General features: G+C 62.8%; 2 protein-coding genes across 7 annotated transcripts; one reads left to right on the plus strand and one right to left on the minus strand.

The window, feature by feature from the left end:
- The first annotated feature begins 1451 nt into the window (after positions 1-1451).
- On the plus strand, positions 1452-17178 carry ARHGAP4 (Rho GTPase activating protein 4). Of its 4 annotated transcripts, none has more exons than XM_030850437.3 (22): positions 1452-1620; positions 5536-5743; positions 5830-5992; positions 6209-6271; positions 6517-6681; positions 7268-7396; positions 7474-7695; positions 11573-11674; positions 11755-11946; positions 12032-12116; positions 12392-12419; positions 12650-12752; positions 13397-13457; positions 13534-13611; positions 13707-13841; positions 13945-14050; positions 14179-14412; positions 14500-14585; positions 14678-14861; positions 15074-15166; positions 15328-15442; positions 16619-17178. In XM_030850437.3, the coding sequence occupies exons 1-22, from the start codon at positions 1554-1556 to the stop codon at positions 16850-16852; spliced, it is 2853 nt and encodes a 950-aa protein (XP_030706297.2). In that variant the 5' UTR covers positions 1452-1553; the 3' UTR covers positions 16853-17178. The 4 variants fall into 4 exon arrangements, with proteins under 4 accessions (XP_030706297.2, XP_060148774.1, XP_060148775.1 ...); XM_060292791.2 differs by having other exon boundaries at positions 7510-7695; XM_070044725.1 differs by lacking the exon at positions 1452-1620 and adding an exon at positions 5159-5176.
- Positions 17179-17561: 383 nt separating this feature from the next.
- On the minus strand, positions 17562-20004 carry AVPR2 (arginine vasopressin receptor 2). Of its 3 annotated transcripts, none has more exons than XM_060292793.1 (4): positions 19912-20004; positions 19391-19442; positions 18238-19048; positions 17562-17972 (listed from the first exon to the last, which is right to left on the minus strand). In XM_060292793.1, the coding sequence occupies exons 2-4, from the start codon at positions 19413-19415 to the stop codon at positions 17654-17656; spliced, it is 1155 nt and encodes a 384-aa protein (XP_060148776.1). In that variant the 5' UTR covers positions 19416-19442; positions 19912-20004; the 3' UTR covers positions 17562-17653. The 3 variants fall into 3 exon arrangements, with proteins under 3 accessions (XP_060148776.1, XP_060148778.1, XP_060148777.1); XM_060292795.1 differs by having other exon boundaries at positions 17617-17896; XM_060292794.1 differs by having other exon boundaries at positions 17617-17972; positions 18164-19048.
- Between the last annotated feature and the right edge of the window lie 2570 nt (positions 20005-22574).

Genomic DNA, 22574 nt, shown 5'->3' on the forward strand with positions numbered 1-22574 from the left:
GGCTTGAGCCCTGTGCCTGGCTCTGCTGAATGGGGGAGGAACTTTGGGCGACCAGTCAGGGCTCAGATAGAGGGTAGGGGGCAAGGTGTGTTGTGTTGGGTTTAGCCGATGAGGGGCATGCCTTCCTGCTGGGGTCTGGCCTGCTCCCAGGCCGAAAAGCCCCAGTGCCCCGTGCACACACTGCACCTTAGAGAAGGGCCTGGTACTGGGGGTGGGGGGCAGGGAACTGAGGAGGTATGTTTTCCCCTTCTGGGTGAGCGAAATGCTCACAGTTGAAAGCCAGGAAGTACCTGCGCAGACTCCCCTCCCTCCCACAGCTGCAGGTCAGGGTCACGTGTGCCCACATTTGCACAGAGCCTGACTTGGACATCCACGCACACACATGCCCGGACCCCTTGCACTAGCGCCTACAGGCCCGCCTCCCCTGGGCACGAGCCCAGAGCCTAACGGCCTTCGCCCCCGTCCCCACCATCTATACCCCAGGGATTTCCCTCCCACCCAACTGAAGACAGTTGTCCAGTCCGGCTGGTCAATTGCTACCTGCATCCTGCCTTCTCAGTATACTGGAGAAAAACCTGTCGGCCTGGCCTGTGACTTCGAGTTGGTAGAGAGGGGTGAAGGGAAACTCCAGCACTCCTGTCTAAGAGAGGCCCCAAGACGCCCCCAGGCTCAGTAAGGCCTTACTCTGAGAGTGAGGGAAGAAGGCTGCCCCTCCCCAGTCCCCTGGGCCTAGGACAGCAGGTGCAAGCTGCCGGGGAAAGGAGGCAGAAGAGTCTCTTCCGGCAGCAGGAAGTGGTAACCACCTATGGGGCAACAAGGCTTGTTCCTCCCCACAGGGCTGAGCAGAAGGGGAACCTTAGCCCAAGCCTGCTCTCTGACCTCCGCCCCCACCCGCTCCCCATGAGGGGGCCTGGAGGGAGTGAAGGCACGTTCTGTTCTCTGGTGCTGACCTCCCTTCCCACCTGGCTCTCCAGGCTCCTTGTGCTTGGGAAGGGTGGGCCCCATCTGATGTCCTGGGGATCTGGGGGAGGCAGGTGACCCAAGGGAGCCCAGGGTCTGGAGCAGCTATGGTGTCACTGCGCACTGGCATTCAGGGCCAATGGCCACGATGTGCAGTCTGGCAGTGGTGACCAGACAGCCTTCTGGAGGCTGGGGGGGAATGGCAGCCAGAGGATGCCAGCTTGCCGGGCACCTTGGGGCTCCCACACCGGCCCTAGCAGCCGAACCTTGGGCACAAGGCTGCCCGGGTGCGCGCCCAGTGCCTGGGGCGAGGCGACGGCAAGGCCCGGCCCCAGTGGGCGCGCGCGCACGCACACACACACACACACACACACGCACGCGCACACCCCTCCCCCCCCGACCCCAGACCCTCTCGAGCAGTGCCAGGCCGCGCCGGCCGCCCCCGCCCCGCCCCGGGAGCCGCGCTGGGGGCGGGGCGGGGCGGGGCGGGGCCGGCGCAGGCTGCTGGCTGCGGGGGCCTCCGGTCCCAACGCCCGGCCCGCTTGCGGCCGCGTGGGAGCAACGGAGCTCGACGGCGCGGCCGCCCGGCGGCCATGGCCACGCACGGGAAGCTGCGCCGGGAGCGAGGGCCGCAGGCGGACCATGAGGCGCAAGTCAAAGGTGAGAGGGCGCGGGGCGCTCCCGGCCCAGTTCCCTACGGAGACCCCGAAGGTCGTGGGGGAGCTCGAAAAGACCTGGCCGCTGGCCCAGGGCCCGCTGCTCTCCCCCAGTGACCTCCGGAGGGGGCTGAGGGAGGGAACCCGCGCCCCCTGCCCGCCTCTCCACGTCCCTTTGGCCGCAACCGCCGCTGTTCCTCCTTCCTTCCACTCTCCCTCGCTCCCTCCCTCCCTTTGGTAGCTGTGTCCTCCTGGGTTCTCCCTGCACCTCACCTAAGGACTCCGAGGAGGGAAGGGGGCACCGAGTGCTCCCCCCAAAGTGGCATTCTAGCCACAGTGAAATGGAGCACCTTGACTTTGCTGACGGGGGTTGGGTAGGGGGTCCGAGAGCTTCGGTGGATGGATTTAGCGATGGCTTTACCCTAAAACCACTCCAGTCCCTGCAGCCCAGTCCCTGTTCCCTCCCTTGGGCGCTGAGGTGGCTCAGAGTTGAAGGCCACTGTCTCTGGGTCAAACCGGCACAGTGTATCTTGGCCTGAGGGATCTTGCGCCCTCTGCAAGAGCAGACCTCTTTGGGTTCTGATAAACACTCTGTGCAAATCGTTTGCAAATCAGCTTTGCAAACTCTTAGTCGACTGCTTTTCTGGGTCTTATTCAGGGCGTGGTAACTCGTGCAAAGGGAAGCAGGCAGCGTCCAAGTGCCAGCAGTTTGAGGCTGTAACATTTTCTGGTGTCTTCAGATGTGCGACCCTGTATATCAGTCTCAATAGCTCAATTTTACCGATGAAGGAAACCGAAGCTCAGAGAGGAGCAGTGACTTGCTTATGGCCACTCCTATAGGTCCCAGGAGGTGTAATGAAATGAGCCTCGAATGTCCTTCCAGTCCATAGATGGAGATTCCAACGTCATTATCCAATACAAGCAATTTACACCAAAGTATGCTCGAGTCCTCCCCGTCTGGGAAGGGTGGCCTGCTGCCCAGAGCCAGCTTGAGGTGACCGTGCAGGGCCAGTCAGCTCTCCAAGCCTCCCCTGCAACATTCCTCAGATGGAGAGAATGGTCCGCAGCCGCATCCCCCAAATGTCATGCGGCTGAAGGACTTTGGAAACTCTTCAGTCAGCAAATGTGGGTCGTTCCTTCACACTGAAAAAAAATTCGGGTTTCGAGTAAGGCTGTCTTTTAAGTTGTTCCTTGCCTGCTCTGGGTCCCTAATGATTTTAGCTTCTGTTCCCCGTCCCCCCGCCCCGTGCCCCCACCCCCCCACCCAAAGAAACTTCCTACTATGCTAGAAAAACGGGATCACTGTCTTGACACCCGAAATTCTGAAAGGTCAGCATAGTCGTGGTTTGGGAGGCCATCTTTTCTGCTTTGCTTGTCAGCAGAAGTGAGACCGAATGCCTCACTCACAGGAAGTGTTGTTGAGGCCCAGTCCTGGCTCTGCAATTCAAGCATACGTGGATTCCATCCTTCCTTTTGCTAGATGTTTTGTACGCATCTGTTCTTTGCCAGGCCCTGAACATACAGCGCTGAGCACAGGAGAAGCAATCCCTGCTGTCATACGGCTCACAGGTCTAGTGGGGAGACATACAGTGAACAACCTATCACACAATTCATTTCAATTATGATGAAAACCACTATAAAGGGAGGGTGCGGATGTCAAGAAAGGGGACAGGAAGAGGGCCAGACCTAGTCTGTGGGGAGGTTGGGAAGGCTTCCCTGATGAGCGCATCCCAGCTGAGATCTGAGAGCTGGACGCCGACTCAGCTGCGAGCCTGGGGAGCCTGGGGAGCTCAGCAGGCACCGGCTCACTGTGCTCAGACCCTGCCGACTCAACGTCTGCCTGACGCCAGGCCCGAATCCCAGCCCAGGCTTGGCTGCACCGAACAGAAGAAATGAAACGGTTTGGTGTGCTGGCCCGTTGAGCACTGTTCGCTTGTAATAGGTCCCCAGCGAACTGTCGCTCCACGAGGAAGGGGCAGACGCCAGAGGACAGTGAGGCAAGCCGGGACATCTCAGATCTTTCTTGGAATGAAATGAAATTTACTTTTATCCCCAAACTGTTACCCTGATTTAATGAAGACTCTCCTGATTTCAAGTGGCCTGGCCTCGGACGGTGTAAGGAGACTGCACTGGTTTCACCTTCAGGAAGCAGTCCTCGCCCAGGCTTCCATTTACCCAGCTTGACCCCTTGGTGGAAAGAGAGCGCTCTCGTTCAGTCACTGCGGTGCAAGCGCGGGGCAGGGATGGTGGCCCCTGGGCCTGTCACTGATCTAGTCCTACGGTGGAGGACGGTGGAGGGGCCGAGGGATGGGTGATGCAAGAGCCACATCTGGGGCGCCTGGAGTCAGGGAGAGGGACCCAGGGGCTGAGAGTAGGAAGGGGACGTTCTCGAAAGGGAAATCAGAGGAGGAGACGCGGATGCCGAGCAGGCAGGACCCATGGAGGCTGCCACGTGCCCCACAGCCCGTGGGACGCCACTGGCGGGACAGAAATCCACATGGCACCAGTACCGAGCTGTTCACCGCAGAGTTCTTTCCGACAGCCACCCTGGGTCCTGCCACTGCCCACCTCCTCCCAGGCTGGCTGTCTGGTCCAAGCCCCTGACTGTCTTGCCTGGACTGGTGCGGTAGCTGCCACCTGGGCTGGGCACGTTTCCTCCGTCACCTGACCTCTGCCCTGGCTCCCCACGGCAGCCTGAGGGGCCCTGTGTGCGAAGCCGGACCCTCGTGGCTCCGCTGCTGTGGCTCCCCTCTCCCTCGGCGTCCAGCGGGGAGTCCTCCCCAACCACGGGCCTTGGCCATCTCCCCCCTCCCCTCGCCTGCGCAGCTCTCTCCAGCCACGCTGGCTCCACGGCCCCTCTGTTGCTTCCTTCAGCTCTCTGTTCCAGTGTTGCTTGTTCCTGACCACCTCCCGCTCTGTGCTGTCTTCTCAGTGCCACTTGTTCCGACACGTTCTAGCGCGTGCCTGTCCCCCTGCTGTGTCCCCAGGAGGGTGGGCACCGTGTCTCCATGTCTAGACTGACTGGGTGCATAACCAACATTATGCTGAATGAAGGAGTCATTTAACGTCCCTTTTTTGGACAGCAATTAGTAAGTGGTGACCCGCTTGCCAGAAGCCGAGACAGTGCGTTATGTCCCCGGGATGCCCAGGGCTCGCCAGTGGGTTGCTTAAGATCCTCATTCAGGCGGTTCTTTGCTTTAGGTCTGTGTGGGGAAAGTTGCCAAATCAAGTCAGCGATAAGGTGTCAGAAGCCAGCAGTGTGGGGAGCGGGGTGTGGCCCTCTCTGCCCGGAGGTGGGTAGTGAGGAGTCGGTACTGGGAACAGCAAACAGGCCAGTTGCCTCAGTCCTGTCACTGGTCAGCCTCCACCAGCTGGTCTGGCCCTCCCACTGGCGCTGCCCTTTCTCCCTGGGGCTGAGGGCAGGGTTTCCAGCCAGCGAGGCCGCAAGTTCACTGCAGGTTTGGCAGAGCGCCGTGGCCACCCCGCGCCTGCGCAGCCCCGTGTGTCGTCTCTGTGTTTGCGGGGGCGGCCACCCTGCCTGGGGTCCTGGGCACCCAAAGGTCAGGAAGTGGCAGGGAAACCGGGGAGTCATGGGAAGCCCAAGTGCCAGGTGCTCTCCCACCATCCCAACCTGCTCCGAGCCTCCGGGACCCTCCACACTCCCTCTCGCCCCTGGCCCTTCGCAGGGCTCTGCCCTCTGCCTGGAAGGGCGTTTCCGTTCTTCCTTCCCGGCTGGTTCCCTTCAGCCTCACCTCAGAGGTCCCCTTCCTCAGGCCCGCCCCGAGCCGGCTGGACGGCAGACCTCCCGCAGCGCCGGGCCGGCCTCCCGCCCCCTCGGCTCTGCGCTCTCTCCACTCGGCGGTGGGTCCACTGCCCCAGCCTGAGCTGCGTCGTACCCCCCCCCGCCCCGCCCCTACAGAGATGCGCTGGCAGCTGGGCGAGCAGCTGCGCTGCCTGGAGCTGCAGGGCGAGCTGCGGCGGGAGCTGCTGCAGGAGCTGGCCGAGTTCATGCGGCGCCGCGCCGAGGTGGAGCTGGAGTACTCGCGGGGCCTGGACAAGCTGGTTGAGCGCTTCTCTGGCCGCGCAGGCCGCCTGGGGGGTGGCAGCCGGGAGCACCAGAGCTTCCGGTGGGTCCTGGGGACTGGCCGGTGGGACGACTGCAGCAGGGCCTGAGGCCCCGCTCCCCGTCGGTCTGAGTGCCCGTCTCCCCCAGGAAGGAGCCGTCCCTCCTGTCGCCCTTACACTGCTGGGCCGTGTTGCTGCAGCAGACGCGGCAGCAGAGCCGCGAGAGCGCGGCCCTCAGCGACATGCTGGGTGGGCCCCTGGCCCAGCGCCTGAGTCACATCGCGGAGGATGTTGGGCGCATAGTCAAGAAGGCAAGGCCCCTGCCCTGGGCACGGGATGCTGGATGGCCTCAAGATCTAGCGAGGGCAGCCCGTGGGTGCCCGATGCAGAGGTGTCACGGCTGGGAGGGCCCAGGAGGCCGGGGGGCGTCGGGCAGAGGGGAGCCAAGCTGAGGGCTGGCCGCTGCTGCAGGATGGAGGTGGGTGTTGCACTGGGGCAGGACTGTGCTCAACTCCCCTCCCCCGCAGAGTAAGGATCTGGAGCAACAGCTGCAGGAGGAGCTCCTGGAGGTGGTGTCAGAGCTTCAGACGGTGAGAGCGCCGCAGGGCCTGTCCGAATCAGAGGGAGGCCATCACCTCACATCTCCCCGAGCCAGGCTCAAGGAGAGACCTGGGTTTCGAGGACCGCAAGCTCGGCCCTCTCTCCCTGCTCTGGGCACTGGGTGGTTGGGCAGAGCGCTCAGGTCCGAGTCCCGGATGGGCTGGGATGGGGAGGGTGAGGGCTGGCTGCGGCCGTGGCCTTGAGCAGGGCTGCCTGGCCTTGGGCCTCCTTGCAGGCCAAGAAGACATACCAGGTGTACCACATGGAGAGCGTGAATGCCGAGGCCAAGCTCCGGGAAGCCGAGCGGCAGGAGGAGAAGCGGGCGTGCCGAAGTGCCGGCACCGAGGCAGGGCCCCTCCGCAAGGGCTCCCTCAAGAAGGGAGGGCGGCTGGTGGAGAAGGTGGGCCTGGGGGGCAGCCGTCTGTGTCCGGAGGCTCTGGCTCCTGGGCTTTGTCCTTCCGAGTCCCGGCCCTGCAGGGAGGTGGTGTGCAGCAGGAAGGCGGGGCTGGCTCTGGAGGGCTCCCCAAGCTGGGGTGGTAGACAGAGCGGGCAGGAGAAGAGCCACTAGGCCCGGGACAGCCCGCACGCTCCTAGCTGGTCTCCCCCACCAAGCCCCGCTGGGCAAAGAGAAATCTGCTGCCGGAAGCCTGGGGGCCCTTCCACCCACCCGTCCTTGCCTCACGCAGTGCTGTGAGATTGCAGACAAGCGAGCGGACGTGTCGAATGGGTGACTGAGTGACAGGAGGGGAGGAGGAATGTTTGAGGCGGTCCCTGAAGAGAGGATGGGGACGCTGAGGCTGCCAGGGTTGCGGAGGGAGGACATCATGACTTCGGGGCCAAGTTGTTTGAGGGACCTGGTGGGACAGCGGGTGTAGCTGTCCGCGTGGGGAAGGGAGGGGAGAGAGCATGTGTCGCGGGTGAGGGCTACATGGGAGGCGGAGCTGGGGCCGCGTGGGTGATCCTGGGGCTTGTGTGGTCCTGAGCAGCGCCATGCCAAGTTCTTGGAGCACAAACTCAAGTGCACAAAGGCACGCAACGAGTACCTGCTCAGCCTGGCCAGCGTCAACGCCGCTGTCAACAACTACTACGTGCGTGACGTCCTGGACCTCATGGACGTGAGTGCTGCCGGGCAGGCGGGGCCGGGCGCCTGTGTGCCGAGCCTGCCCGAGCCGTGTCCTCGCTTGTCCCCCAGTGCTGTGACACGGGATTCCACCTGGCCCTGGGGCAGGTGCTCCGGAGCTACACGGCCGCCGAGAGCCGCACCCAGGCCTCCCAGCTACAGGGCCTGGGCAGCCTGGAGGAGGTGGTGGAAGCCCTAGACCCTCCAGGGGACAAGGCCAAGGTGCTGGAGGTGCACGCAGCCGCCTTCTGTCCCCCGCTGCGTTTCGACTACCAGCCCCACGAGGGAGATGAGGTGAGGGTCTCTGCCCGCCCCTTCAGGCAAATGCTTTGTGTTTTCTCGTCTTCATTGTGATGGTAGCTTGTTTCTCAGACCCTCCTTCAGTGGCCTCAAGACAAATGAGGCTCTGCGGTTTCCGGACTTGCGTTTGGAGCCAGCAGACCTCCGCGGCTCACTTCTGCGGCTCAGGCGAAGGACGCGCACACACACCCACGCCCCCCGCAAGGGCAAACAGCCAGGATGCCACTGGTTTTGAGGCCAGCTGGCGGGTGGTATATAGCTGTCCGTATACTCTTTTTTCGACGGTTCTATGTACCTTAGACGTTTCATAATGCAAACTTGCGGGGAGAGAAACCATGCAAACAGTAACTTATAACTAGGCATCTTTTTTTTTTTTTTTCCTTTTGGGCCGCACCACACGGCTTGTGGGATCTGAGTTCCCCGACCAGGGATCAAACCTGTGCCCCCTGCAGTGGAAGCTCAGAGCCCTAACCACTGGACCGCCAGGGAAGTCCCCACTAGGCATTTTTAAATGCACCTCCGAGCTATTCTTTTGTTTACCAGTTTATCCTCGTGAACATTGTGCAGGGGCTGGGGTTACGCTGAGCTTTTACTTATTTAATATGTATTTTGACCAAAGTCGTATCGGAAGTCAAACGTTACTCAAGGCGTCCAATGGCACACAGCCCTTCTCTGACTCACCCGTTCCGTCCCTGATTCCCACTCCCCAGACGCAACCCCTTCCCCATCTTCTAGCTGCTGCTTCTGCTGCAAGCAACGCGGCAGGTGCTGCTAGCGCTTCTGCGCTTCCAGAGGCCCTACCGGCCTCCTTCGTGGCTGATTAGGGCTCCTCCCCACATCACCACCTCCCAGTGCTGTCGTCTCCGTCTTCCCCTCACACCAGATGATCTCTTCTCTTCAGAGCTCTGCCCTGGAGCCGTCCAGTCCCGGCTTGCAGGCCTGTGAAGTCCAGGACCTCCCTGCCCCATCGTCCTGAGCATTCCTGCCATTCTCTCCTGCGTTGGACCGTCTGTGTCCCAGATCCTGTGTCTTCCTCTTTCTTGGTTTATTACCCTTGTTTGTGTGGACATCTTTCCCCATACTTTCCTGACTTCGAAAGTCTGAAAAAATGTCTGTATTCTTTTTTTGTTTTGGTTTTTTTTTTTTTGCGGTACGCGGGCTTCTCACTGCTGTGGCCTCTCCCGTTGCGGAGCACAGGCTCCGGACGCGCAGGCTCAGCGGCCATGGCTCACAGGCCCAGCCACTCCACGGCATGTGGGATCCTCCCAGACCGGGGCACGAACCCGTGTCCCCTGCATCGGCAGGCGGACTCTCAGCCACTGCGCCACCAGGGAAGCCCCAAATGTCTGTATTCTATCCTTGAAATTGATTGGTAGTGTAGCTGGGTATAGAATTCAAGGTTGTAGGTGAGAAGTGCAATGCCATTCTGATTTCTGGACTGTTGCACGTGACCTGCAGTTTGTCTCCCTGAAGCCTTTAGGATGGACTCTTTCCCTCGTGTAAGGTTTTATGATGATGTGCCTTGGGGATCCTTTTCCTTCATGGTGCTGGGCACCCAGTGGGCCTCGTCACTATGCAAACCTGTGTCTCAAGGTTTTGAGCTCATATTATTCCTTTGGTAATTTCCTTCCCTTAATTTTCTTTTCTCTTCCTTTCACGAATTCTTGTAATTTGATGTTGAACACCATGGATTGACAGTCTAAGTTCCTTATCTTTTTTTTTTAATATAAATTTATTTATTTATTTTTGGCTGCGTTGGGTCTTCGTTGCTGCGCGCAGACTTTCTCTAGGTGCGGCGAGCGGGGGCTACTCTTTGTTGAGGTGCGCGGGCTTCTCATTGTGGTGGCTTTTCTTGCTGAGGAGCACGGGCCGTAGGCGCGTGGGCTTCAGTAGTTGCAGCACGCGGGCTCAGTAGTTGTGGCTCGCGGGCTCTAGAGCGCAGGCTCAGTAGTTGTGGTGCACGGGCTTAGATGCTCCGCAGCATGTGGGATCTTCCTGGACTAGGGCTCGAACCCGTTTCCCCTGCATTGGCAGGCAGATTCTCAACTACTGCACCACCAGGGAAGCCCTGATTTCCTTATCTTTTGTCTTTCCTATTTCTCATCGCTATACCTTTTCATTCTGCTTTCTTAGATATTTTTTCGACTATTTCTTCCTGCCCCTTGTTGAAATTTTTTTTAATTTACTTTCATATTTTTTTGTTTTTAAGAGTTTGGGTTTGTTTTCCAAATTCCTATTTAAAATAGCCCTTTCTTCTTGTTTCATGGATACAGTATCTTCTCAAATCTTTCTGAAATGTTCATTCCTTTTCTTGACATTTTCCCCCGGTTCCCTGCCTTTTCACTGTTTTCTTGCTTTGATCAATGTCTTCCACTTTAGCGCTCTCCCTCAAATGGCTGCCAGTTCTTGGCCGTCAGTTCATATTTCAGAGGAGGCACTGAAGAGAGGTGCCTTACGTATCTGATGTGTGTGAGCAGAGCTTGTCAGCAGTGGGTTTCCCCCCAGGGTGGCTGGGCAGGGACTCCGATCATTGCTGTGAGGGACACCCACATCACGGGGAGCTGGGGGTGTCTCGGTAAGAGGGTGCTAGAAAGGACTCCGAGGACTTGGGCAAGGGTTAGGGGACTTGGGGGAGGGGCCTGGCGCTGGCTTGGATGCTGTCAGGAAACAGGGGTAACTCTGACAGGGTGTCTTAATAAATCTTATTGAGAAGACGGGGCAGGGGTGGCTAAAGGGAGGCTAGAGCTGTCATCAGTGAGGAAGGAACCGTCCCTCACACTAGCTGGGACGCGCGGAGGTTTGCTCATTTTTGTGCCTTGGACAAGGTTTTTGCTTTGGTCTGTGCTCAGACACGCTGATGACTTTTTTTTATCTTCAGCCGTCATGGCCACAGTGGCTTTGTCTGACGTTGATGCTCTGTGACATTCCTTATGTCCAACAGGCCCACACTGAGGCACAGCTCTGAGCTCCTGGCCAGCCCCAGATGGCGGCGGCTGCTGTGTTCTCTCTCATCAGTAGGGACTTTCGTCCCCTTCCTCAGCAGTGACTAGTGTCCCTGAGTCCAGAACCCCTCTGATTTATCCTTTCCAGAGAGTCAATTTCTGGTTTTCTGCCCATTATGTGGGCTTGAGGGGGTGGGTCTTCTAATGCCAGTGTTTTCTAGGGCCTGGATAGAAATTTTATAATCGTGGTAAAATACACCTAAGACTCACCGTTTTGTCCGTTTTAAGTGCACAGTTCAGTGGCATGAAACACCTTCACATTGTTGTGCAGCCATCACCACCGTCCGTTCCCCAGAACTCTTCCATCTTCCCCAATGGAAAATCTGTCCCCATTAGACACTAACTCCCCCCCCCCAGCCCATGGCCCCCAGCATCTACTCTCTGTCTCTAGGAATCTGGCTACTCCAGGCGCCTCATACAAGTAGAATCATGTCCTATTTGTCCTTTTGTGACAAAAGGCTTGTTTCACTGAGGATAACGTCCTCAGGGTTCACCCATGTTGAAGCATGTGTGAGAATTTCCTCCCTTTTTGTGGCTGAATAACGTTCCATTGTATGGAGAGACCGCACTTTGCTTGTCTTTTCATCAGCTGCTGGACGCTTGGGTTGCTTCTTCCTTTGGGCTGTGAGGAGTAGCGCTGCGGGGAACGTCCGTGCGCAAGTCTCTATGCGTGCGGGTGTGCGCCTTCCCCTTGGGAAGGTGTCCTTGCCACGCTTCAGATCTGGCTGTACGCAGCGTCAAGGCTGGTGATCCTGTGCATCGGCGGCCAAGGCAGCGAAAATGGGCCCCAGAGACCTCGGTGCCTGCTGCCCAGCCCCACCCTGCGTCTCGGGCGTGGCCCTCAGCCGCCTGGATGCTGCCCTCTGCAGGTGGCTGAGATCCGGGTTGAGATGGAGCTGCGGGACGAGATTCTGCCCAGAGCCTACAATATCCGGAGCCGCCTGGACCGACAAACCATCGAGACAGAGGAGGTATGGGTGACCCGGCCTGCCCTCCCCCTGCCTTCTGACTTGGACTCCCTGTCCCTCACCTGTCCCCACTTCTTCCCCAGGTAAACAAGACGCTGAAGGCCACCCTGCAGGCCCTGCTGGAGGTGGTGGCGTCGGAAGATGGGGACATGCTCGAGTCCTTCCAGGCCAGCCCCTCCACCGAGTCCCTCAAGTCCACCAACTCGGACCCAGGGGTTCGGCAGGCCAGCCGGAGGCGGGGGCAGCAGCAGGAGACCGAGACCTTCTACGTCACGGTGGGGAGGCGGGGCCAGGAGGGCGGGGGGCCGGGGAGGCCCAGAGCTAGGACTAAAGCCTTGGACTCTTCCTGGGGCTTCCTAGAAACTCCAGGAGTACCTGAGTGGACGGAGCATCCTCGCCAAGCTGCAGGCCAAGCATGAGAAGCTGCAGGAGGCCATTCAGCGAGGTGGGCCCCGCTCCTGGCCCCCTGAGCCCCTGCCTCGCCACCCCCAGGGCCGGGAGCGGCCGCAGCTTGGCTCTCCTCCTGGGTCCTCCACCCGGCCCACGTGCTCTCCACCCAGGGAGGGTGCTTGGCACGCAGGGAATAAGCCAGCGAGGATCCCGGCCCCTATCCCGCCTTTTGTCCTGTGACCGCCCTGGGCCTTCAGGTGCCCTCTCCCTCTGCGGGGTGTTGAGGAACCTCCCAGCCCGAGAGACACACCAACGTTTTCTCCTCCCCAGGTGACAAGGAAGAGCGGGAGGTGTCTCGGTGAGTCCTTCGTGAAGGACCAGCTTGTCCCGAGGAGCTGTGGGGTCCCCACCTCCCCTCTCTTTGGGACCCGGCTCTGTTGCTCGTCCTTCGGTGGCCTGTTTCCCACTTTGCCCAGTGGGTTCTGGAATAGCTCGCGAGCTCCAGCATGCTGTTTGGCTGGGCCAGGGTGTCGGGGCAGCCTAGTCTCCACACCCACTCCCCTCAGAGCCAGCTCCTGTTCACGACAGGACCCAGTACACACAGAGAAAACTCCAGAAGAGCCGCCTTCCCCGCCCCAGCTCCCAGTATAACCAGAAGCTCTTTGGGGGAGACATGGAGAAGTTTATCCAGGTACTTGCTTTGTGTCACCCGCCAACCAAGTGCGGGCCCCTCCCCGCTTCTGCTCTCCCTCCAGCCCCGGGGGCTGCCTGTGAACCCAGTAACCTCCGCCCTGGCCACCGGTCTCCTCCTGGGTGGGCCTTTGTCGGGCCTGCACTGGTCAGAGGGCACGTCCCTAACTAGTAACGGAAAGCCTCGGGTGGCAGCGATTTTAGGGCTGAGGAGTTGAGTTAACAGAAGCAAGAGTGTCCACGGGCCCCACTTCTGGGTTACGAGAGAGGAAGTAAGGGAAGCAAGAAGGATCAGAAAAGAAGAAATCACACTGTTATTTGCAGGATGTGATTCTGTATGTCACGGTTCAAAAGAATCAACAGATTATTTAAGTGAACAAATTTTGGGTTTCACGATGTTACTTGATTCGAGGTCGCCATACGGAGTTCGATGGCATTTCCACGTGCCAGCAATAAACAGTTAGCAGGTGAAACGTAAGGCGTGGCCCGAGACGGCACCAGGGATGTCGGACACCTGGGCGTGCATCTCGCAGGCCCTACTGCTGACCGCATAACGCATTAAGAGAAAATAAAAGCGAGTGAGTGGTGAGGCAGGACGTGCTGTGTCCACAGTGGAGGGAACACCCTCTCTGTCCCTGTCCCCAGAGCTCGGGCCAGTCTGTGCCCCTGGTGGTGGAGAGCTGCATCCGCTTCATTAACCTCAACGGTGAGTAAGACCTGGGCCCTCCTGCCGCTGGCCTGGCACCCGATCCTGCGCCCACCGGCTCTCCGTCCTCCCGCAGGCCTGCAGCACGAGGGCATCTTCCGGGTGTCGGGTGCCCAGCCCCGGGTCTCGGAGATCCGTGACGCTTTTGAGAGAGGTGGGGACCGGCGGGGCCGGGGGTGAGGATGGGGGTGGGTGGAAGAGCCAGTGCCATCCGCCTTCTCGCCCCCTGCGCCACCGTGTCGCCCTCAGGAGAGGACCCACTGGTGGAGGGCTGCACCGCCCATGACCTGGACTCGGTGGCAGGTGTGCTGAAGCTCTACTTCCGGAGCCTGCAGCCTCCGATATTCCCCCCGGAGCTGTTCAGGGAGCTGCTGGCTTCTGCGGGTGAGGCGGGGGTCTGAGGCGGGCCCTGGGGGGGGGGGCCCTCCCCGCTGGCCTCCACGGCTGGGCTCACGCCTTCTCTCCGGGGCACTGGCCTCGGCCGCAGAAGCGGAGGCCGCGGCGGAGTGGGTGGAGCATGTGAGCCGCCTCCTGGCCCGGCTGCCCGCACCGGTGCTCGTGGTCCTGCGCTACCTCTTCGCCTTCCTCAACCAGTGAGTACCTCTCGGCGCGGGGGGAGGGGGGGCGAGGGCGGCTCAGGGGTGGCTCTAGCCAGCTGCTAGTGGGGGTGAGGGGACACCGGGCCGAGAACTCCCTGCCTGTGACCCACCTGTGCCCCCAGCCTGGCCCAGTACAGCGATGAGAACATGATGGATGCCTACAACCTGGCCGTGTGCTTCGGGCCGACGCTGCTGCCCGTACCCGCCGGGCAGGACCCGGTGGCCTTGCAGGGCCGGGTGAACCAGCTGGTGCAGACGGTCATTGTGCAGCCCTCGCGGGTCTTCCCGCCCCTGGCCCAGCTGCCCGGCCCTGTCTATGAGAAGTGCATGGCGCCGCCTTCTGCCAGCTGCCTGGGGTAGGCTCTTCGTGCTGCCGGGAGGGAGGTCCGGCAGACGGGCAATCCCTCGTGCGCTCATCCGCCTTGCTCTGCTCTGCACTGCAGGGATGCCCAGCTGGAGGGCCCGGCGGGGGAGAACGAGCCGGAGCCGGAGCCGGAGCCGGAGGCTGGGAGCCTGGCCCCGGAGGACGGTGAGGGGGGCGGGAAGGAGTGCCCCACCCTGTCCCCGCCCTGGATGCCCACTCCACCCCTCCCCCACACTGGGGTCCCCTCTTTTCCCTAGACCCGGAGGGGGTTGTGGAGGCCGTGGCCTGCTTTGCCTACACGGGCCGCACGGCCCAGGAGCTGACCTTCCAGCGGGGGGACGTGCTGCGGCTGCACGAGCGGGCCTCAGGCGACTGGTGGCGGGGCGAGCACGCCGGGGCCCGGGGACTCATCCCCCATAAGTACATCACGTTGCCGGCGGGGTGAGTGAGTGAAGTTGGGGCCCTTCCTGGGAGGCTCTCCTTTCACCCGGGCTTCTGGCCCTTCCCCCGCCCCGAGTCCCCGCTTCCGTAGGCCCGGGGTGGCCCAGAGTGCGCCTTTCTGACCACTTCTGGCCAGCGCTGAGCCCTCTGGCCCCCAGACCCCAAGCCCAGAATGAGCGTTCTAACAGGCGGTCTTGTCTCTCTGGCGCCAGGGCAGAGAAGCTTGCTGTGGGCCAGGGGCTGCCGGCCGCCGGGGAGCTGGTGAGCAGCCCAGAGGCCCTCCCGGCCATGGAGTTTGTCCAGAGGTGAGCAAGGGGAAGACTGCTTCCGGGGGCCCTGCCCGCCCACCCCAGGCTGGAGGAGGTGGAGAGGGACCGGCCTCACTGTTCCCTTTCCCTTGGCCACACCCTGGACTGGGAGAAGCCTCCCCAGGGCCCCCGCCAGGCCCACTGTCTATGCCCTGCAGGCCAGAGCCGTGCACCCAACCCGAGGCCCCTCTCGGCACACCCGGGGGCCCCTCTGGGCACAGACGGCGCTGCTTGGTCCCAGCATCCCCGGAGCGACATGTGGAGGTGGATAAGGTGAGAGCTGGGAATGGCCGTGTGGCAAGTGGGGGGCACCTCTCAGGGATGGGTCTCTGCTTCCCCTTATGAACCGGACTCTTCCCTCCCAAGGTTCAAGTCTGACCTTCCTGACCTCAGACCAGCCGGTGGAGCCCAGCCTAGGGAGGGGCAGGCCGGCAAGGGTGTGAGTGCAGTGGGGAGGGACGGGCCTGGAGGCAGGGTAGAAGGGAAGGGGACCTGGGGCTCTCACATTTGGGCTTCATGTTCGGTTCCTGAGTGGGACGCAGTGAGTGGGACAGGCTTGAAGGCTGGCATCTAGAGCCAGACTAGGTGAAAGGTGGTGATGTGGCAGGCGCTTGGCGAGCCAGGGAGGATGAAAGGGGCAGGTGGACAAGAGGCTGAGGGAGGTGGCTGACTGGGGAGCCAGGCGGGGTCGTAGTTCTTGCAGGGGGAGAGAGCGGGTGCCGGATGCGGCCGGGGCCAGGGGTGCAGCCTGGGGACACCCGGCTCCCCTCTGGGCCCAGCGCACCCCACTGTGGGCTCCCAGTGGGCACCGCCGGGCTGAGCCCCGGGAACCGTGTGAGCACTTATCACTACATCTGGGGTCTGCCCAGATAACCCAGGATCGTCTCCCCATCTCCAGATCCTAAACTTATATCTGCAAAGGCCCTATTTCCACACAGGGTCCCAGCCCAGCGCAGGGTGGGGGGTGGTTAGGATGTGCACGTCTCTCCAGGGGCATTTCAGCCCCTCCTCCCTGGGCTGCAGGGGACCACTGGCCCTGGAGGTCCAGGCACGCTGGTCGCCCCCGAAGCCAGGGGATGGTGGCTGTGATCTCAGCCAGGGAGAGAGTGGGAGGAGGAGGGGGACCCGGGGCCCAGCCAGAGGGGCTCCCATTTCAGGGCTGGACTGAGGATTGCTGTCCCCGGAGGAGACGGTGACCGCCACACCAAAAGTGGCAGGAGCGAAACCGGGCAAGGGAGGGGCGACAGCTGCGGGGCCCACGGAGGGGAGGGGCCTGGGGACAGGCGGTGGCCGAGGACTTTGTTTCAGGGGATGGAGGAGTTTGGGCAGCGGAGGGTAGGAGGGCCTCGCTCCTGGGTCAGCTGGCGCCACTGACCTGGGGGTGGGGGACTGGCTGGCCAGGTGGAGGCCGCTCGCACCGACGCCCTGCCTTCCTCTCCTCCCCGCCAGGCCGTGGCGCAGACCATGGACTCTGTGTTTAAGGAGCTCTTGGGGAAGACCGCCGTCCGTCAGGGCCTCGGGCCGGCGTCCACCATCTCCCCTGGCCCTGGGCCCCGCAGCCTGAAGACCGTGGCCTGCGGCCGCCCCGGCAAGAACAAAGGCTTCTCCCGTGGCCCTGGGGCCCCAGCCTCACTCTTGGCCTCCCAGCCCCAGGACCTGGACTCACCCCTCAAGCCGCACTGAGGTGCTACCGGTTCCTCTGCAGGCCCCGCCCCGCCCCAGGCGGCCACGGGGGAGACCGGCCGGGCTCCCCAGGCCCTTTGCTTCTCCCTGGTCCTGTGCAGCATGCTTGCTCGTGACGGTCTGCAGAGAGGAGGACGAGGCCACCCCAGCTCACCCCTGCCTCCCCCGCCCTGGCTCAGGCCCCTCTGGGAGGCAGCCGAGGAGGGAGGCTGGGGGCAGCTGGCCGTGAGGGCTTGTCGCTGGTTGTCGGGTGCCCGGTGCCCTTGCTCAGCCGAGGGTGCCAGCCTGGTGTTGGCGGCCATTCATAAAGGCCTGTGCATTGACTCCCCGACGCGAGCCAGTTCTCTGTCTCGGTGGGGCTGGGAAGGTGGGTACAGGGCCAGCCTCCTGGCACCCCAAAGATGGCAGGTTGGGAACAGCTTCTGCGGGGGGTTCCTTGGCACAGGGCTGCCTTTGAAGGCCTGCGTGGCGGGTTCTAGAGCCGCTCACGTGTCTGGGTGCGGGAGGGCTCTGAGAATCTTTCCGCGCTGCCCCCGCGCCCACCGTTACCCTGATCCAAGGAGACTCGCCAGGTGGGAAATGAGCTGGAACTTTTATGACGGGGAGAGTCAGAAGGGAGGGCAGAGGGGGACTAGAGAGGCGGGGAAAGGAAGGCCCCCGGCCCCACCCCTTTCTTCCTCCTGGGCCCCCACCCCCCACCCCCCGCTCCCGGGACCTCCGTCAGCCGGCAGGGCAGGCACTGGTTGGGGTGGAAGCCATGCGCCGGCCCCGGACCCTGCAGCCCACCGCCGCAGCCCCTCCCTACACGCGGCGCCAAGGAGCTGACTGCCGGGCCCCCGCGCGATCTCGGAGCCTGTCCCCGGGCAGGCGGCTGAGCTTCGTGGAGCCTCTGGAAGGAAGGCGCCCCTCGTTTCTCAGGAGGAGGTGTCCCTGGCCAGGAAGGAGCTGGCCGTGGCACAGGACTCCTCGTGGGGCCCCAGGCCGGGCGGGGCGCGCGTCCAGGCGCAGCAGAGCAGGCTTCGCAGCTCGGAGGAGACGCTGCGGCTGAAGGAAGCGTAGATCCAGGGGTTGGTACAGCTGTTGAGGCTGGCCAGCAACATGAGCAGCACGAAGGGGGGCCCTGTGTGGTGCAGGGGTCTGGGCTGGGGATGAGGGTGCCCAGGGAAGGCCGCGACCCACGTGCCACCCAGCGGCTAGCAGTGCACATCAGCCCGCGTCCGCTCGGGAGCCCACGGCTGGGGAGGGGAGGGGCCAAGGTGTGTGTGCAGCCAAGCCTGAGCGGCCCCCACGGCTCGAGCCACGGCCACACACCTTCCCGAGGTGCCTCCGGGTCCCACGCTGCCCACAGCTGCACGAGGAAGAAGGGCGCCCAGCACAGCACGTACACTATCACGATCACCAGCGTCATCCTCACGGTCTTGGCCATGGCCGCCGACACCCGGGCTCCCTCGCTGGGACTGCCCGTCCGGCGCCCTCCGCGGCGCCCCCCGGCCCTCTCTGCAGGCCCCGGCGCCAGGCTGGCGTGAATCTCCCGAAAGATGAGCACCTGGCAGGCGGCAATGCCCAGGGCAGGTGCCACGAACACCATCAGGGCGATCCAGGTGACGTAGGCGCGGAGGCCCCAGGGCTCAGCAAAGCGGGCCCAGCAGTCGAGGACACCGCTGCCATCTCCCACGTCACGCTGGGCGAAGATGAAGAGCTGGGGCAGGCTGAGGAGAAGCGAGAAGGCCCAGGCCACCAGCACCGGCCGGTTCCAGCGAGCTCCGCCTCCATGGCGGTGTGCCAGCATGGGGCGGCAGATGGCGCGGTGGCGGTCCAGCGTCATGGCCAGGATCATGTAGGAGGAGGCATACATGCCCACCATCTGCAGGTACTTGACAGCCCGGCACAGGGCATCGGGCCCACGGAAGCGGTCGGTGGCGTCCCAGGCCAGCTGGGGCAGCACTTGGAACAGAGCCACGGCCAGGTCGGCCAGGCACAAGTGGCCGATGAAGACGTGCATGGGCGCCCAGCGGCCCCGCCGGCCCCGCCGCACTAGGGCACCCAGCACCAAGCCGTTGCTCAGGGCCACAGCCACGAAGACTGTGGAGAGCAGGGCCAGCTCCGCCTGGGCTAGCAGCGGGTCCCGGGCGTCCAGCGGCTCCTCCTCGCTGCCGTTGCCGGGCGGCGTAGGTTGGGAGAGGGGCCGGGGCACAGCTGGGCAGCGGTGGGGGGAGAGGCCCGAGTTAGGGAGTGTGCTCTGCAGGGGAACCGAGCCCAGGGAGCTTCCCGCTGGTCAGGCAGAGCTGGTGGCCTTCTGCTTCCCTCCAGCCTCCCACTTCCTGGATCCGCATGTGGTGGGGAGGGAAGGGCAGCCCCAGCCCAAGCGAATACATAGGGCCATGCGCTCCCCTCCCCGCACCGGCAGCCCGGAGAAGTGGGTGAAGGAGGTCTCTGGAAGGGTCTTCTTGGCTTCATCCAACCCCGCCCGGCCCACCTGGCTCATCCCAGTGGAGGAAAGGGTGGGGGTATGGGTAGGGACAGTGGCTGGGACCTTACCCGACGTGGTGGACGCCATGACCATGGTGGGGCGGGCAGGAGTCCTGAGCGCCTGGAGGAGACGGGGTGGCGAGCTCAGCCTCCCACCAGAGGGGCCAGCCTGGCTGCCCAGAGTCTCCGGATAGGGGTCCTTAGAGAGCTGCCGGGGTGGTGGGGTGGGGGTGTGTGCGTGCGCGTGCATGTGTGTGTGTGCGCGCGCGCATGCATGAGTGTGTGTGTTCCAGTGATCGGGCACTGGGGGTACATCCTTAGCCTAACCAGGGTTGGTGAGGTCTGGCCCCTGAGAGACATCGACCTCGGAGCCCTGCTACACTCCTCCCAGGACTAGGCAGGGGAAGCTGGAGAGAGGGACAGTCAGACAGATGGACGAACCAAGCCTATGACCTACCTAGGCGGTCCACAAGAAGCGAGGCAGACAGATAGACACCCCCCCCCCAGCCCTGACAGAGGCCAAGAGAGGTGGCCATCGGAGGGCTGGGGACACGGTGGGAGGGCTGGTATGCCCCCGTGTAGCCCCTTACCTGGCCGGGCTCCCGGGCTCCTGGGCAGCTGGGCGGCAGCGGGCACAAAGGTGGCCCAGGAGCTCAGATCGGCGCTCCATCGCCTGCCCCGCCCCAACCAGGCCTCTGGGAGTGACCTGCTCAGGAGGGGACTTCCTCCCCCTCCCCCATGAGCCTCCCGCCTCTGGCACGGGGAAGTAGGCTCCTGGCCGCCTCTGCTTCCCTTCCTGGCGACAGCCATCCCAGGACTCCGTTCTCCCCGCCAAGGGGGAGCCGAGCCCTCCAGAGCTTGGCTTAGCTGCAGCCGGCTGCCACCACCCGCGCCTGCCCCCACTTCCGCAGGGCCCCCTTTATTAACTCGTGGGGCTGCGGAGCTCTGGGTGATGACTTAGTTCAGCGTGTCTATAAGTGGGGAAACTGCGACCGGAGATGGGTGGGCCCGGCTCAGCGTCACACAGCTTTCTCGTGGCGAAGCTTGACCCCCCCCCCTTTCCCAAGCCAGGCTCCTTCTGCCCCTCTCCGGGCCTGGGCGAGGCTCTCCCGAGGTCCCCGCTAGGCAGAAGGAGGGTTTCTCCCCAGCCTGCGAAGGCCCCACCCGCTCCTCAATTAGGCCGCAGGAGATGAGGGACGGGAAGAGGGGGGGCGGGGTCAAGCTGGGGCTGAAGGTGTCCCCGAGAGATCCAGCTTCCTCCCCAGACTGTGGGAGCCCGGGACACCTCCACGCTTTTCCTCCTCCCACACCTGTCCTAGGAGAAGGGGGCTCAGAGCTTCTGCACTGACGCATATTCCAGCTCCTCTCTCCCCTCCCCCCACATACGCCGCGCGCGCGCGCGCGCGCGCGCGCTCCTGTGCCCTTCCTCCCTCCTCTCCTCTCCAGCCCATCCTTTTCCCCATCCCAGGCTCTCCCCACCCCCACCCCAGCTCCTGCCACCGGCCCTGGCCTCCCTCAGTCCAGGCCGGCCCAGCCCAGCCCAAGGCAGTGGCCTGCATGCGGCCCAGAGCCCGGCTCCAGGCTGAGATTGGCCCTTTCTTCCTGTTTGTCCCTCCTCTCTGTTGACCTGCGAGGCTAGGGACCAGAGCAGCCTCTCACAGACCAGGGGCTCAAGTACAGCCAAGGCCAGGCGTCCTCTTCGCGGCCAGAGTCTGGCGGCGCCAGTAGGGGTCATCAGGGTGGGGGCCCACCCAGCCCCCCTACACCCCACACCCACACAGCGCACACGCACACACACTGCACCACATGCGCTTCACGCCCAGTACTCACACGGCGCGCAGTACACACACACACACACACACACACACGCGCGCGCGCGCGCACACACACACGCTCCACACCACACCCCCACGGTATGTGTGCGTATTTGTAATGGTTTTTGCTAAACCATTTGGAAGTCGGTTGTAGAATACCAACACCCCACATCTGAACACATCAGCCACACCTGCTAGGAACCAGAACATCCTCACTCTCCCTGTAACCACACAACCATGACTAACCCAGGAGCATAGAAAGGACTTTTCCACTGCCATCCAGATCAACGAAAAGGGTAGAAAATGGCGTTCCCGGGCACTTGTTTCCTTGTGCCCCCTTCCCCATGTGCCTCCCGCTGCCCGGTCCCCAAGACCCTCCCAGACTCGCCGGTGAGATGACACCTTCCTCATCTGCCCTGGGGAACTGAGGCGCCTGCAGAGGAGCGCATGTCCCCACTTGGCCACTCCTCCACTGTGGGACCTTGGACAGGCTGTGGCCAGCTCTCTGTGACTCAGCTTCCCCCTCTGTAAAATGGGAATCCAACAATTGAAAGTTGAGCCATGGCGATAGGATGGGCAGAGACTTAAGCCGGCAGGTGTGGAAGTGCCTTTTTTTGCTCACTGCGTCTCGGGCAGCTCTGGAAGCAGTGCCAGCCTTCTGGGGTAAACGGGCCATCACCTCCTTATGGGGTTCTCTGCCCAGCCCCAAACGAGGTCATGCAGGCTGTATCCCGGCAGAGAGCTGGCGCAGGGCTTGGGGACACCTCTGCGCCCTGTGCTCCTTATTTCCCACTGTCGAGCCCAGGGAAAAGTCTGGGGGAAGACCCTTCGCTGCGACTTTCTCTCGGCTCCAAGAAGGAACGGGAGGGCTTTGTGTCCACACCAAGGCCTGGATGTAAAGGGAAACAAGTGCTGGGACCTCTGGGAGGAACGAAGAGCCCCTGAGGCCAGCCGGTGTGCCCGGAGAGTCTGGCTACCTGGCTGACAGCCCGACTCAGGAGCCCCTGGTGCACCTGCCGGCGCTGCGCCAGCTGAGAGGCTGGGCCGAGTCCCGCTGCGGGCGGCAAAGAGCTGGTCAGATGGAGACACCCCAGGCCACCCCAGCCCCAGCCACCAAGGAGGACTTGGCCATGGAGCAGCCAGTTGGCCTCAGGTGGCCTCAGGCCCCGGGCAGAAGTGAACAGACACCCTCCCCCCCTCCCCCGGCGCAGCCCCCTCTGCCCTGCCCAGTACCGTCTCCCCGTAGGACTGCCTTTGCAGAAAGGTTCTGTGTGTGGCCGAGGAGTGGGCCCCGAGCTCCCCCAGCCCAGTGTCTGAGCAGAGGGGGTGGGGGCACTGACCATCCCAGGTGCCCGGCGCCAGGGCAGTGGGTCAGAACTGTGGGACCTGGATCTGTCTGTCTTGCTCTACCACTGGCTCTCAGGAACCAGGACCATTTG

The sequence above is a fragment of the Globicephala melas genome, chromosome X (genome assembly GCF_963455315.2).
Source record: "Globicephala melas chromosome X, mGloMel1.2, whole genome shotgun sequence".
NCBI classification, from domain to species: domain Eukaryota; kingdom Metazoa; phylum Chordata; class Mammalia; order Artiodactyla; family Delphinidae; genus Globicephala; species Globicephala melas.